The following is a 16,809-nucleotide window of genomic DNA, read 5'->3' as shown; positions in this document are numbered from 1 at the left end:
TCACAGATTGGTTACGGTGCAGAAGGAAGCCATTCAGCCCGTCGTGTCTGCACTGGCTCTCCGAATGAGCATCATGACTTAGTGTCATTCTCCTGCAGATTGTTTCTATTCAAGTAATCATCTAATACCCTCTCGATTGCCCAATTGAACCTGACTCCACCACACTTCCAAGGAGTGCATTCTGGATCTGAACCACTCGCTGTATCAAAATATTTTCTCACATCTCATTTGCTTCTTTTGCAAATCTCTTTAAATCTATGTCCTCTCATTCACAATCCTTTTACGAGCAGGAACAATTCCTCACACTGTGATGACTGGGAGATGTTAGGAAATTGGATTGAACATATAGTGGGAAATTTAGGGTTTAAAAGCCTGAGGGTAAAACTGCTAGCACTGAATCAGATAATGAAGCAGTTTGTGTCCAAATGCAGCAAGACCTGGTCAATATCCAGGCTTGGGTTGACAAGTGGCAAGTTAAATTCACGCCACACAAGTGTCAGGCAATGACCATGCAAGTGAGGATCTAACAATCGCCCCTTGACATTCAATGACGTTACCATCGCTGAATCCCCCACAATCAACATCCTGGGGTTACCATTGATCAGAAACTGAACTGGACTATCCACATTAATACTGTGGCTACGAGGGTCTCTCCACTTGCCTGGATGAGTGCAGCTCCAACAACACTCAAGAAGCTCTACACCATCCAGGACAAAGCAGCCCGCTTGATTGCTCTGTGTAAGTGGAATTGAGAGCTGCATGTTCATTTTATGTGCTGTTTAATGGGAAATTGTGTGTTAGGGTGAAGTGATACATGTAAGCTGTTCTTCTTAGTTTCAAAGTTTAAATATTATTGTTCCTTTGCTATAATAAAGTTTTGTTTGTAAAAGTAACTAAGACATTTCTCATACAATCACTTCTGGAGCGAATTGGTCTTTCTGCACACCCTTAAAAAAATGGTTGCAGTTCTGGTCCATTATCTTAGCCATAGTTGGGATCTGGTCTAGCGTCCATAACACCACCCACTCTGTCCAGCCCCCTCATGATTTTGAATATCTATATCAAATCTCCTTTCAGTCCTCTTCTCTCCAATGAGAACAATCCCAACCTCACTAATCAATCCTCTTAACTGAAATTTCTCATCCCTGGAACCATTCTTGTAAATACCTCTCCAATGCATTCAGATCCTTCCGATAGTGTGGCGGCCAGAATTGTACACAATATTCCAACTGAGGTCTAACTAATCTCTCGTATAAATTCAGCATAACCTTGTTCTTGTACGGTATACCCCTATTAATAAAGCCCATGATACATTTATTATTATTATGCTTTGTTAACTGCTCTCCACCTGTCCTGCTACTTTCAAAGATCTACCCACATATAAACCCAGGTCCTTCTGCTCCTGAAACCCCTAAAGAATTTACCTCTTATTTTATATTGTCCATGTTCTTCGCACCAAAATGCATGACCTCACACTGCTCTGCATTGAACCTCATCTGCCACCTATCTTCCCACTCCACCAACTTGTTAATGTCCTTTTGATGTTCAACACTGTCTTCGTCACAGTTTACATTGATGCTGATTTTCATCATGAGCAGACAGCATGTTCAAGTCTCCATGAATTATAATACATCAGTACTATAGCCAATTTGCAGCGATCAAGACACTTTCGGCAATATTTTGTTCTCTAATACAAATTATAAACACCAGTAGTCCCAACACAAATTCTGTGCCCTTGTTTTCCACTTTGGTACCTTCCCACACACTACTATTCCTTGTCTACATTTTAGCCATGCATCAATTCTGCCTAATATTTTGCCGCCTACCTCAGGCGCGTAGACTGTGGGAATTAATGCATTACATGGAAAAATCTCATATGCCTTCCTGAAATCCTGTAATGCCCACTATCTCACATGCACTGGTCAGACATAACCTGTCCATACTGAACTGACGCTGACTTTCTCCAATCACAACCTGTCCTTTCAGAGAATCCAGTCTGCAATCCTGCATTAAAGTTATAAACATGCAGCACTTTTTTGAGAATATAATTTGAAACATGAAGGCAACAGGAAGCAGCAAGAACAACTGAATATGAACACACTGGGGAATTGAAGAGGCAGGCTAGTTTCCATGGCTTCACCAATTATTTGTTTGAATCATGATATATTGTATGGTATACATGTGTCCCCACAGTGTCACCTCTTCAGCCTTAATATAAAATTCATTATTTCTTCCCCGGTGTTTCCCTCTTCTGCTGAAATGAAGAAGCACATTTGTACCAAGTAGGAAGAGCCATCCAGTACCTTGTCCGTCAGGTGTAAGCATCAACAGTGGCAATTTGATTGCAGGGGGAATCACAACTAAGCCTAATTCTGTATAAAAAGGCCACTAAAAACACCAAACCGAACACTAAGCCTCATTTTTAGAGGAATAGAATTTAAAAGTAGGGAAGGTATGTATTATAAGCCCCATAAGATCCACGGGGACGACCCAATTAATCTCCTCATGAGCTTCTTGGAGTATGAGCTCCCCCACTGAGCGGTGGGGGCCCATCAGCAGGCTAGTTAACTTTGGACATTAAAAGCCAGCCCAGGTAGGAGCTGTAGAGTAGTTCCAGCTGGGACTTTTACTTGTATACTTTATTTTGGCAATAAATCATTTATTTGAACTGTCCTTTCCGGACTCCTCTGTGGCTACTAAAGTGTGCCAATCTGTATTGAACCTTGATTAACTCCACAAGGCTTCTCCACGAGCTTCTGGTCACCATATTGGAAAAAGGATAAAGAAGCACGGTAGAGGATGCAGCGGAGATTTACGAGGATGACATTGGAATCAACAAAGCTGGATCACGTTTCTTTTGAGAAGAGAAGGCTGAGGGGTGACCTAATAGAGATCATGAAAATTATGAAAGGTTTTGAAAGAATGAATACAGAGAGAATGATTTCACTTGTGGGGATCATAACTAGAGGCCATCAATATAAGATAGTCATTATGAGATCCAATAGGGTATGCAAAAGAATCTTCTTTACCCAAGGTGTAGTGAGAATGTGGAAGTGTTTGAACTGAAGAGTATAGATGCATTTAAGGGGAATCTAGACAAGCATTCGAGGGAAAAAAAGAATAAATGTTGATGACAATATATTTAGATGAGGAAAGATGCCATATTGCTAGCATGAACTGGCTGGGCTGAATAACCCGTTCCTATGCCTTATATCATCCTATGTAAACACATGTACATACATAATCTTTATTAGTGTCACAAGTAGGCTTACATTAACAATGCAATGAAGTTACTGTGAAAAGCCCATAGTTGCCACAATTCGGCGCCTTTTCGGGTACACAGAGGGAGAATTCAGAATGTCCAATTCACCTAACAAACACGTCTTTCGGGACTTGTGGGAGGAAACCGGAGCACCCGGAGGAAACCCACGCAGACACGGGGAGAACGTGCAGACTCCGCAAAGACAGTAATCCAAGCCGGGATTCGAACACGGGTGCCTGGTGCTGTGAAGCAGCAATGCAAACCACTCTGCTACCATGCTGCCCTCTACATACACCCACAATATACCTTTAGATAAGGATCAATTAATAGTGATTCCATACACAAACCAGGGATTAAATCTTGGATCTCCTTGGTCTATATTGCTCATTGTTGGACTGCTTTCTTCTATTTTCTTTTGTTACTTTAAGCAAACTCATTGCTTGTAACAACCACAGGGTCAGATTTTTATCTTGTTACATAATCCAATGTAAATACTCAGTTAAATCATACAATACAATTCCATATAATTATATAATTCTTTATTATGGAGTTCATGATTCCCTATAAGAGCTTAGGTTACATACTTTACAACTCCAGTGTGGCTACTGCAAACAATGGTTCAGTGAAAGCACTCATTTAAAAAAAATATTTAGAGTACCCAATTCTTTTTTTTCCAATTTAGGGTCAATTTAGAGTGTCCAATTCACTTTCCCTGCATATCTTCGGGTTGTGGGGTTGAGGCCCATGCAGAATGTGCCGTGAGGCAGCAATGCTAACCACTGCGCCATCGTGCCACCCCTCATTCAAATACCGTTTCCACTTTTAGGGTGCAATTATGGCAGGTCGATGCCCCCCAATGGCAGGAGCGAGGTGCGATGGTGCGATTGTGGTGGAAAACAAGATTTGGCGGGTGGCCAAAAATCAATTTCCCGCTGGCATGAAATTAGGTTTGAATCTTGATCTCCAGACTTTCATGGCAGCTTGAAGACAGGTTGAGTGCCTCGCAGAGTTATGTCAGGAATCCATTTGCATCAATAAAAGGCCAACACATTGTGTTCCCCCTCCAAATTAAGAGCCCTGCCAGCAGGAATTTAGAATGTTCATTTTTACAACTCTACATAATCGGCATGCACCTGGCGGGGTAGACTTCCTGCTGTACTCTGAGGTCAGTCGATGCTGCTTCCGCTTTCCTTCCACTCCATCACTGAGAGATAATGGCTGCCTGTAGCACAAGCGGCACCAAGACTGGACACAGGGAAGGAGCAGAGTGGAAGAGTGAATGGATGTCAGAGAGCTGTTTAAATATCCCATCAGGAACTTGGAGCCTGAGGTAACAGTGGGGCAGATCATTTCCTGCCACTCCACCATGAGATTTGATGTGCCCCTTGCGGATGCATAATTAATAAGATTAACAAAGGAGGTGGGACGGTGGCCTAGTGGCATTGTCGCTGGACTGGTAATCCAGAGACCCAGAATAATAATCTGGGGACCCGGGTTCAAATTCCAGTGTGGCAGTGATGGAATTTAAACTCAATAAAATATCTGGAAATAAAAGTCTAATGATGACCATGAAACCATTGGCAATTGTCATAAAAGCCCATCTGGTTCACTAATGTCCTTCAGGGAAGGAACTCTGCCAATCTTACATGGTCTGGCCTATATGTGACTCCAGGCCCACAGCAATGTGGTTGACTCTCAACTACCCCCTGATGAGTAATTAGGGATGGGCAATAAATGCTGGCACAGTTGGTGACACCCACATCCCATGAACAAATTTTAAAAATAAATAAAGAAATATCTCGCGTGTTAAAACACCTCACTCTCCACTGCTGCCTCACGGCGCCAAGGTCCCAGGTTCGATCCCAGTTTTGGGTCACTGTCCGTGTGAAGTTTGCACATTCGCCCTGTGCTTGCGTGGGTTTTGCCCCCACAACCCAAAGATGTGCAGGCTAGGTGGATTGGCCACACTAAATTGCCCCTTAATTGGCAAAAAAATAATTGGGCACTTTAAATTTATTTAAAAGAACACCTCACTCTCCAGCGGAAGTCACTCTGACTTCTACTCCTGACACAGGACTTACCCTCCAGAATGGAAAATAATCCATTCATTTCAGAATTAAATCATAACACAACAAAAGACAAATAATGTAGCTTCGGATAACATGGACCAGAGAAGATCATTCATAATCATCTCAATCTCTTTTGCTATGGTTATATTGTTCACCGAAATTCTTCAATCACTTTATTACTGCAGTGACCAAACAATATGCCCCAGACTCTCAAGAAATGGATAAGTAACCTTCCCAGACCTTCAGCTTCTCGTCCTTTACAAAGCACACCTATTCAGTAAAGCTGAAAGCTATTTTAACTCATTGTGTACCAAATTCACAAGCAGCTCAAGACATTGAGGTACATGGGTGGTGTGAACCACCTTTCCCACACTTCTCACCGCTCCAGATGTTTGCCAATTGATCTTTTCACATACACTGCTGCTTCTGATGAAGTCACTGAGCTGAGTGTTGTTAGCGCTAGGAAACGGGACCCTTTTTGTACCTGTTATCAACAACAAACAGTCCTAGGAGAGATATAAACTAGTCATTAAAATTTTAAAGGGTGTGCAGGAACAGAGAGGCCTTGACATTTGTGCATGTACATCTTTGAAGGTGGCAAGACTAGTTAATAAAGCTGTTATGAAGTTTGTGGGTTCATTGGCTTTATAAATAGAGGCATAGAGTACAAAAACAAGAAAGTTATGCGGGCCGAAGGGCCTGTACTGCGCTGTAATGTTCTAATTCTAATCAGTTTGAACATTGTGTTCATTTCTGGGCACCTCATTTTAAAAAGGATATCAATGCCTGGAGTAAGTGCAGAAGTGATTTCTTAGAATGAGACCAGAGATCAGTGACTTCAGCTATTTGAGAAACCGGAGAAGCTGGTACACATTCGCCTTAGAGTAGTGAAAGTTTTTTTAAATTTAATTTTTTTAAATTTAGAGTACCACATTATTTTTTTTCTCCAATTAATGGGGCAATTTAGTGTACCTACCCTGCACATAAACCCACACAGTCACGGGGAGAATGTAAAAACTCCACACAGACAGTGACCCAGAGCCGGGACCGAACCCGGGTCCTCGGCACTGTGACGCAAGAATAGAGGAAGTTAAGGGAAACTTACAGAGGCGTTCAAAATTATAAAGGGTTTATTGAGTAAATAATGAGAAACTGTCTCTACTAACTGTTTGTTAATCAAAGGAATTAAATTAATTGGTAAATTAATTGGTAATGAGGAAAATCACTTTGCTGCAAATTGTTGTCATTTGAAAAGGCAGGGGAAGCAGTTACAAAGGAATTGGACGTATACTTGAAAAGGAAAAATTTACTCTGAGGAACAAATCCTCACAGGTCTGATGGGCTGAATGCATAGAATACCAAGAATACTGATAGTGCAGAAGAAGGCCATTTGGCCCATTGTGTCTGCACCGGGTCTCCGAAAGAGCACCCTACCCAGTCCCACTTCCCCGCTCTATCCCCATAGCTCCATAACCCCACCTAACGTATACATAATTTGGACACTACGGGGCAAACCTTTAGCATGGCCAATCTACCAAACCTGCACATCTCTGGACTAAGGGAGGAATCCGGAGGAAGCCCACGCAGAAACGGGAGAATGTGCAAACTGCAGACAGACAGTCACCCAAGGCCAGAATCAAACCCGGGTCCCTGGCGCTGTGAGGCAGCAGAGCTAACCATTGTGCCACCGTGCTGCCCTTCTGTGATATAAGATTCTATACACATGGTTAAAAAGAGTATAACCTTCCTCTAATGTGTCACAATTGTCTTAAACAAAACCTCAGAATAGCATCTTCAAACACACCAATGTGACATTTTCATTTCCATACATCCTTCTGGTATCTCTCTGTGAGATTGCCAACTTAACGGTTTAACTGATCTCAGTCAAGGTAGTAGTGTATGAGAAATAATTGGCCTCAATACTCTCAGGAAAGGGAGAGTGGGAGGAGGGTGAAATCAGCAAGAGTTTCAGATCCTGATTACTATGCATTTGTGTAGATGTCAAGGTCTTGGAGAAGGTGCAGAGAAAGTTTATTAGAATTACACTAAGAATCAATGACTTCAGTTACTTGGAAATACCAGAGAAGCTCTTGGTTGTTTGGATGTCTCCATATTCAAATAGCTTGCTAACGTTAACTGCCTCGGCTCACACACAAACAATGACCATATAGGTGAGACCCTGGAGTGTTGTCAGTAACATGGATTGAATGAATGCCTTCAGAAGATGAGGGGAAAAAAAAAAATCGAAAAACATTCAAACTTTGATCACTCTCTGTGTAATGATACTCACCACCCACCAGTTGTACACGCCGGGGTCCAACTTCATGTTTGCTTTTGTCCAAAGTGGTAGAATATCCTGATCAAAGTGCTCATTAAACCACTGTGACACACCAGGGTCACCTACACAACGATCACAAGCACACGTCTTCTGACCTACAAGATCCTTGCTCAACTTCTGCATGCCTAAGTAGCTGGGTACCAGTTTGACCCGGTGTGCATCTTCCACACCCTGAGTCTCCAGGTAGGCCATGTTGGTCACACCTGTCAGCGTGTAAGTGAAAAACAGGGAAGTCAGAAAGGCAACGAGAAGCACAAGGAAGAGGATAAATACCCGAAGCGAGCACTTCATTGTCACAATGTTGCACTTTGGGCTCGGACCTTTGGCTGTTGACACGAAGTTCTTGTTGCTGATTCTCATGTATTGTTGAGTGACTTCAGCTGGGGGGGGGGGCAGAGGTCAAAAGTGGAAGAGTGCCGAAAATCAACTACGCTGTTTATTCCTGTCTAATTTACTGGAGGCTTGCTGTTTGTTTTAATTGGAGATCCTCAGGGAATGCTTCAACTGTTCCATTAAACACTGGCATGTAGCAGTTAAACATTCTCAACAGAGGCTGCTTGCTGATGATTTTTCTTTCAGTTAGATATTCAGCCTCTGCTTTCACTTCCTTCTCTCCTCCCCTTTGCAAGCAAAGCTGAAGATTCTGCGAAATCTCCTTTCGCCTCAGATACCGTGACAGTTAAAAACAATCACCACCATCCTTTGGAACAAGCTTGACAGAATCAGACTCCTCGAACCAGCGGCTAGCTCATTCGTTAGTTCCTTGGTCCTCCGAGAGATTAAGCAAGCAGCTTGGTTTTTCCGTGATAGGATGTTGGATTAATTCGGTTAAACTGCTGTTTGATTTACTCTCGCACTGTGAGCCACAAACCACAATCTCTCAAAAAAGTCTTGCCTTGTATGAACCGGAGCCCAGATCGCTGCTTCAGAAATTTATAGCATCTCTTGTGCGTCTCTTATTTTCACGAAGAGGTATGTCTGCGAGAGAGCTGTTGCCAAGGTGACTATTGATATGTGCTCAAAAAAAAAGAGGTAAATCAAGGCGTGCAGATGAGAGTACTGTCTGCTCACAAGTCCTCTGTATGTTCGTCGATGCCATTCAGCTTCCTTAATACACTGTCAAGCAAGAGATTACAACAAGGCTAAAAAACATTTCCCCCCTCCACGTGCAGCAGAACTGCAGAGACGGGTGTGCTCTGCTTTCTAAACCCACGTCAGCTTTTCTTCTGGATTTTGCTGTTTGGCCAGTTACTCAGGACTTGCTCAGGCAGACAGTGTGTTCCACTCCACATGAAAAGCCTGGATTTTAAAAAAAGAGAAAAAGAAAGTTCAGTCTACACAGTCCGTAAACAAATCAAAACAAAGTGCCCTGATTTCTTTTCTGTGTAGTTCAATCAATTAAAAGTCCAAGATTAGGAAACAAACCATTGCATATATCAGTAAACCACATTACTAGGCATCAGTGTCCGTCCTTAATTTAAAAGTCACTATGGCCAAAATAAAATGTTTGATTCAATTTTCTCCCTTTCTCTCCTGACTCAGGCTTGGATTAAAATTCAGAACTACCAACAGCCCTGTGCCAAGTGCTGAATTCTTTATGTGTGAGCCTGCATAATATTTGGCACCAGGATATTCGACTGTGGGAGGAATCAAAATGGATCATCTGATATTCATTTGTTTAAAAAGTATTTCCATTCAATTTTTTTTAGCACTTTAACATTTTACAAAACAAATCAAAAACACGACACCCCCAAATACAACAAACCATGCACAAACCCCCCCCCAAACAGTTGACGGTAACTACCCTCTGAAATGCAAAATAAACAAACCCCATCTCTTGTGGAACCGCTCATTCTCCCCCCTTAGGGCAAATTTCACCTTCTCAAGATGTAAGAACTCTATTAGATCCCCCAGCCACACCGAGGCACAGGGTGGAGAAGCTGACTTCCACTCCAACAGAACCTGCCTGTGAGTGATCAACGAGACAAAGGCTAAAACATCTGCCCTACTGCCAACTGCAACTCTGGCAGGCTCGACACCCCGAATGTGGCCCCCAGGGGACTGGCTCCAAATCCACAAGCAGGATCGCCGACATGGTGCTGAAAAATGACCCCTAAAATTTCTCCAACTTCAGGCATACCAGAACATGTGCACATGATTAGCCGGGCCTCTTCCACACCTTTCAATAGTATCTTCTACCCCCACTAACAGTCAGCTCATCCTTGACTTCATCAAATGCATGCTGTGCACCTCCTTTAACTGTGTCAACCCCAGCCTTGCGCACGAGGTTAAGGCGTTCACTCTCCGCAGCACCTCACATCACAGTCTCTCCTCCAATGCCATCTCAACTCCTCCACCGACTTGGCCTTAACTCTGGCCATAGACATCTTATCCTCCTCCAAAATCCTCCCATAAATCCCACCCTCCAATCCCATTACCGACAACACTCCTCCAACAGGAGGTCCTTGCAAACGGTCGGAAAAATCTTTCTAGCAAAGATGTTTTCGGTATGCATATACCAAAAACCGTCCTCACATGGAAACATCCTCCTCAACTCCTCCAAGCTTGCGAGCCGCCCCTCCAAAAACAAATCCTTCATCTCCTTCACACCTCTCTCTACACATCCCCGACACCTCACATCCATCCTCTCTGGCTCAAATCCATGATTCCCCCAGATCAGCCTCGACCCCGCTCCCAACCTAAAGTGCTGCCAAAATTGCCAGTATCTTGGCATCCACATTCAACAGAGATATGAGTCTATATGAGCCACACTGCACCGGATCGTTATCCTTTTTAGGCAACAACAAAATGGATGCCTACCCATCGTTTCCGGCAAGGCCCCCTAACCATCGCATCCTCAAACATTTTTACCAACAGCAGCACCAATTTATCCTTAAACGTTCTATAAAATTCCAGAGCGAAACCATCCTGCCCCGGTGCCTTACCCATCTGCATCTTCCCTATCGCAACCTGCACTTCTCCAACCGCATTGGCTACTCCAATCCCACCCTCTCCTCCTCTCCTACCTCCGGGCACTCCAACCGCCCCAAAAGCTCTCTCATATCCAACACATTTTCCAGTGGCTGTGACCTATGCAGATCCCTATAAAACTCTTCAAAAATCTTGTTCACCTGCTTCAGCGCCACGACCAGCTCACCCATCCCACCTGTGATCCAAATTATTTCCCTCCGTGCCTCTTGCCTGCGGAGCTGGCCCGTCAACAAAGGGTGGCCTTCTCCCCATGCTCATAGAAGACCCCCTTCGACCTTCTCAGCTGCTGAACCACCATCCCCGTAGATAAAAGATTGAACCTCGAATCGAACTTCTTTCTCTTCACCAGAAGACCTGGATCTGGTTCCTCCGCATGTCTCCTATCTACTTCCAAAATCTCCTCTATCAACCGTTGTCATTCCACCCTCGCCTCCCTATCCAGCTGCACCTTAAACGCAATAACCATACCGCTCACTATCGCCCTCAATGCTTTCCATACCAGTGAACATGAAACCTCTCCATTACGATTAAACTCCACATAATCTATGATCACCTTCCCCATTTTAGTACAAAAATTCAGACCCACCAACAGTCCCACATTCAACCTCCATGCTGTGGTATTATCATAACTGAAAGAACTGCAAGGGTTAATGAAATGTCTGGAGTAGCCACGAGAGGGAGTTACGGATACAAATATATAAGGTATTGATGCTAAGTCTTTTGAGGGGAGAGAGTAGTCCAGGAGTTAGCTAGAGACAGACAGAAGTATTGATAGTGTGAGTAAGAGCAGATCACAGTTTATAACAATATTAAGATTAGTTGTAGATGAGTGTAGTTTATATGTTATCAATCAACTATGCATTATTTAGAAGTACATGTTAAATGCAAATTAGTAGTGTTAATAAATTTAGAGCTTTGTTTAAGTTCAAGCTATTTTGTGGTCTTTGTTAATACTACGCTAACCATTTTGAATTAAGCAACACACAGAACACCACATGGTAACAGGAGTCTATTTCTACTAGTAAGAAACAGTTAGATTTGTAAAGATTAGCATAAGAAGATTGAAGAAACAATCAAGACGCTACAAAACTTTGACAATCTACATCGAAGACGAATTGGAAAATGGAGAGTGGAAATGAAAATGAAAATGCAAATGGAAAATGGAAATTGGAAAACTTCAGGACAAATGGTAAACTATGCCAAAAATGGACATTCTTTAAACAGCAGTTTGACGTTTTTCTTTTTGTCTCTGCCTCTGATCAAATAATAAGTGCACTCCTATTAAATTTGGCTGGACCACAAATATTAGAATTGTTTGAATTTACTACTGATGAGGACAAACCAAATATAACATGGTGCTACAAAAGTTTGATGCACACTGCAAGAAGCAGGTGAATTTGACCTACGAGCGCTTCATGTTCAGGAAAAGGCTGCAGTTAAGAGGGGAGTCGGTAGATTATCACTATACATCAGGGGTGGGCAAACTTTTCCGTGCAAGGGCCACATTCAGAAATTCACAATTTTAAAGGGCCGCATAGCATATTAAGTAAAATAATTACTTCACCCGGTTATGATTCTGGGCGCCTCATATAGAACATAGAACAGTACAGCACAGAACAGGCCCTTCGGCCCTCAATGTTGTGCCGAACAATGATCACCCTACTCAAGTCAACGTATCCACCCTATACCAGTAAGTAATCCAACAGCCCCCCTCCCCATTAACCTTGAAAAAAAAATTAAAAAAAAAAAAAGAAAATTAAAAATTTTTTTTTTTTTTTTTTAATGACTTAGTGGGCCACATAAAGACCTTTGGCGGGCCGCATGCGGTCCGCGGGCCGTAGTTTGCCCACCCCTGCTATACATGTTCCAGGAAACTTTCATGATTGAAGAAGTCACTAGGTTTAATATGCTGGATCACAAAGACAGACCGTACAAGACCTCTCCAAGATAATTAAGGAGTGGACCACATCATAGAAATTAATGGCAAAGACATACCATTTAAAATTGACACAGGAGCGCACGCAAATATTATCGCAAAAAAAGATTAAGACAAGCTTATAGGGCACCACTGATAAAGAAATCTACTTGTTGGCTAACCGATTACAACGGTAATACAATAGTCACAAGAAGTTCCTGCCGTCTCGTTGTTAAAATCAGTGACATTGAAATGCCCATCGACTTTCAGATCGTGGAAGGTGGTAAGTCATTGCTAATTGGGGTGGTGCTTGCGAAAAATTTCAGCTAGTTGAAAGGGTTCACTCATCTAGTACTTCGCATTACCGACATGAAGAGCCAATGGAAGACTTAGTTTTGTGGATTACCTGTCCAAAGCTATTGCTGATGCTGACATATCAGACAAATTCAGAATGGCGGTTAGCGTTTTCTTCACAAACCCAACATCATGCCAATTTGGGGCATATACACTAACCAGCACCACCAACCTCCCCTCCAACCTACCCGTTACTATCACATACCTACCCTCACTGAACTGCCACCACCTTCTCCATCTGGAACCTCACCCTCTTACCCACCAGAATCGCCACCCCCCCAAGCCCTGCTGTCAAAGCCCGAGTGAAACGCTTTGCTTACCCAGCCCTTCCTCAGCCTCATCTCGTCATTCACCCTCAGACGGGTTTCCTGCAACATCACCATATCGGCTATCAAACACTTCAAGTGCGAGAAAACTCTTGCTCTCTTCATGGGTCCCCCCCCAGCACTTATGTTCCACGTCATCACCCTGACCAGGAGTCTCTCAACGGCATCCCCCCCCCTCCCATCCTGTCTGCCATATCCACGACTCCAAGCCTTGTCCATCAGGCTGAACAAAACCAACACCTAATCCCCCTACTTTCAAACCTTCCAACTCCCCACCCCATAATCCCAGAAACCCAGCACAAAAAAACACCTAAATTCCCAGCCAATCTCTATCAACCCCCAAACCCTCCGTTTCCTACTACCGCACCAAAAATAACCAAAACACCCCACATAACAAGATAAATGAGTGGAGAGATACATTAAAAAAAGTTGTGAGTTCCCTTCAGCTTCGCCGGGTAGGCCACCCCAAACCTCACGTTGTTACTGCACAACGCCACCTTCACCCGACCAAAGGCCACCCGCCTTCTCACCAGGTCCGCTGGAAGATCTTGGTATATACGAATACCAATGCCTTGCCACTTCAACTCTCGATTCTGCTTCGCCCATTCAAGACCTTTTCCTTCGTCTGACAGTTGTGGAAGCAGATTATCACAGCCCACTGTGGTTCATTCATCTTTGGCTTCAGACGGAGTGACCGATGGACCCTGTCCAACCCATAAAGAGAGGGGTCCTCCTTCTGTCCCGTCAACTTAGCAAACATCTCCGCAAAGTACTCAGCCAGCTTCTGGCCCACCACCCCCTCAGCAATCCCACGATCCTCAAATTCTGTCTTTGTGACCTGTTCTCCAGGTCCTCCACTTTGGCTCTCGGTCCTTTATTGCTCTCCACTACCCTCCGCAGCTCCTCACCTATTGAGGTGAACTGGTCATTGTGCTACGACAATGCCTCCTCCATCCCCTTCAACACCTATCCTTGCTCCTGCACCTCCATTGATGCTTTAGTCAAAACCGCCATTATTGGGGCAAGAGTGCCATCTACCCACTCCTTGAACGAGGTCATCATCTCTTTCCGTTGTATGTCGAAGCGTTTAGAGACAGTCACTCAAACTCCCTAGACACCACATCAGTCAGCTTTTCCACTGTAAATGGGAGTGGCCCCTCCTGAGGCACTAGCACCCGCCATCGTTCTTCCTGTTGGACTCACCGTCACACTTGCCGACGGACACTCGCTCGCCCCTTCCTACCCTGATTCTTCTTGTGGAACTTCGACATTCCGCAACATCCTCAGACCTTCCAACACAAAATCATTCAAATAAATCCCCCAAAAACTAGGCATAAAAGGCCAAAAACCAGAAACTCTAGCAGGAGCCACCCAACATCGGCCTCTACCTGCATATTGCCACCGGGCATTCATGAACAGGTACCTTGCAGCGGGGTTCATCTGACAGAAATCAGGAATGAAATGAAATGAAAATCCCTTATTGTCACGAGTAGGCTTCAATGAAGTTACTGTGAAAAGCCCCTAGTCGCCACATTCCGGCGCCCGTTCAGGGAGGCTGTTACAATAAGACCACTAGCTAAACTTTAGGCTCTCTAGCCCAGTTCTGCTAGAGTCAACTGTCCACCAAAGCTGAGAACAACCAACACCATAGATCAAGGATTAAACCTGGTACTTTCTCATTTTTGTGGCTCAGTGTGGCACCAAATCATCCTATGTTTAGCTTAAAACTGAAACAAGGTTCAAGGGTGGATCACTCAGCCCCATTCAGGTGCATTTGCAAATGAATGAATGACACAGACCCCAATTCTCGTGGAGTTGGGTTGACTTTAAAGGTGTTTAAAAATAGTGGGTAGGATCTGATTCCAGCATTCCCAGCCCCGGCAATTTTTGCCAGAGCCTTATAAGGGTTCAAGTAGCAAGCTCACACTATACACTCCAGATCTGCTGGTTGCATTTTATACCACCTGCAATTTGCATGGAGTCTGGCTAGCTTAGATGTGAACCATAGTCTGGATTTTGGAATCTGTTGAATACCTTAGCCTTGCCCCCTCTTATTTCCCATGCCCCTGATATCTCTAATTTCCTTCCATGCTTCCCTGCATTCTCCACGCCCACTCACCCATTCTGCACTATGGATATAACTGATGAGCCATATAATAACAAAGCAAGTCCAGAAATGCTCAAGAAAAAATACCCATTCAGAAATCTGCCCTGAAAGAGCTGCTGCTCTTATAACCTTAGAAAAGTATAAATCAGACACTGCCATTGTTACTTTCAGTAACAGAATCTTTACCCCACTTCAGATCTCTTAATCATGTCCAAATAAACATAAAGATATTGAATAACAGATCAAAGAAAATAGCTTATTGTAACTTCATAAAGATGTCAATCACAAAACTCAGATTCCACTTCAGGAAGGAAACAAAAGGAATGAAACCGGATGGACCACCCAGCATTGGCCTCGGCACTGAAGACAACAGCGGCAAATTCAGCCCTTTTGGCCCTGAGAAGCCCTCCTCACAAACATCTGGGGCCTTTGCCAAAATTGGGAGAGCTGACTCACAGACTAGTCAAACACCAGTCTGATATAATCATACTCATGGAATCATACCTTGCAGACAATATCCCAGGCACCACTAACACCATTCCTGGGTATGTCCTGTTCCACCGGCAGCACAGACCCAACTGTGGCAGCGACACAGTGGTATACAGTCAGGAGGGAGTTGCCCTGGGAACCCTGAACATCGACTCTGAGCCCCATATGGCCAAATATGGGCAAGGAAACCTCCTGCTGATTACCCCCCTCACCCCCCTCAGCTGATGAATCGGTATTCCTCCATATTGAACACTACTTGGAGGAAGCACTGAGGGTGGAAAGGGCACAGAATATACTTAGGGGGCGGAGGGGTGCCGGCGTAGCGGAGAAGCGGCAACCACTCCGGCATCGGGCCTCCCCAAAGGTGCGGAATTCTCCGGACCTTTAGGGGCTAGGCTCGCGCCGGAGTGCTTGGCACCACGCCGACTGGCGGCAAAACCGGCGCCAACAGCCTTTGACGCCCGCCAGCCGGCGTCGGGGCTTACCGAAAGGCCTTCGCCGGTTCGCGCATGCGCCGTGCATCAGCAACCGCTGATGTCACCACCGGCGCATGTGCGGTAGGGGGGTCTCTTCTGCCTCCGCCATGGTGGAGGCCGTGGCAGTGGCGGAAGAAAAAGAGTGCCCCCATGGCACTGGCCCGCCCGCCGATCGGTGGGCCCCGATTGTGGGCCAGGCCACCGTGCCCCCAGGACCTCGGGGGCCCGCTTGCGCCGCCAATCCCGCCGCCACCAGAGGTGGTTGAAACCACGTCGGCGGGAGAAGCCTGTCAGCAGCAGGACTTCGGCCCATCGCGGGCCGGAGAATCGCCGCGGGGGGCACCGGCGCGGCGTGATTCCCGCTCCCGCCGATTCGGAGAATTCCGCCCAGGGTGGGGCACTTCAATGTCCATCACCAAGAATAGCTCGGTAGTACTATTCCTGATCAAGCTGGCAAGGTCCTAAAGGACGTAGCTGCTAGA

The 16,809-nt window shown here is 44.7% G+C and overlaps 1 protein-coding gene across 1 annotated transcript in view; it reads right to left on the bottom strand.

The window, feature by feature from the left end:
* The window catches only part of st3gal2 (ST3 beta-galactoside alpha-2,3-sialyltransferase 2), a 510,319-nt gene that overhangs the window by 174,842 nt on the left and 318,668 nt on the right, over positions 1 to 16,809 (bottom strand). Inside the window, exon 4 of the mRNA XM_038807114.1 lies at positions 7,622 to 8,968. Within this exon, the coding sequence (XP_038663042.1) occupies positions 7,622 to 8,029 (408 nt within the window). The 5' untranslated portion in view covers positions 8,030 to 8,968. The remainder of the gene's footprint in view (positions 1 to 7,621; positions 8,969 to 16,809) is intronic.

Source organism: Scyliorhinus canicula, chromosome 9 (assembly GCF_902713615.1).
Source record: "Scyliorhinus canicula chromosome 9, sScyCan1.1, whole genome shotgun sequence".
Classification (NCBI taxonomy): Eukaryota; Metazoa; Chordata; class Chondrichthyes; order Carcharhiniformes; family Scyliorhinidae; genus Scyliorhinus; species Scyliorhinus canicula.
Note: the sequence above shows the minus strand (reverse complement) of the source record. Positions and strands in the feature narration are given on the sequence as shown.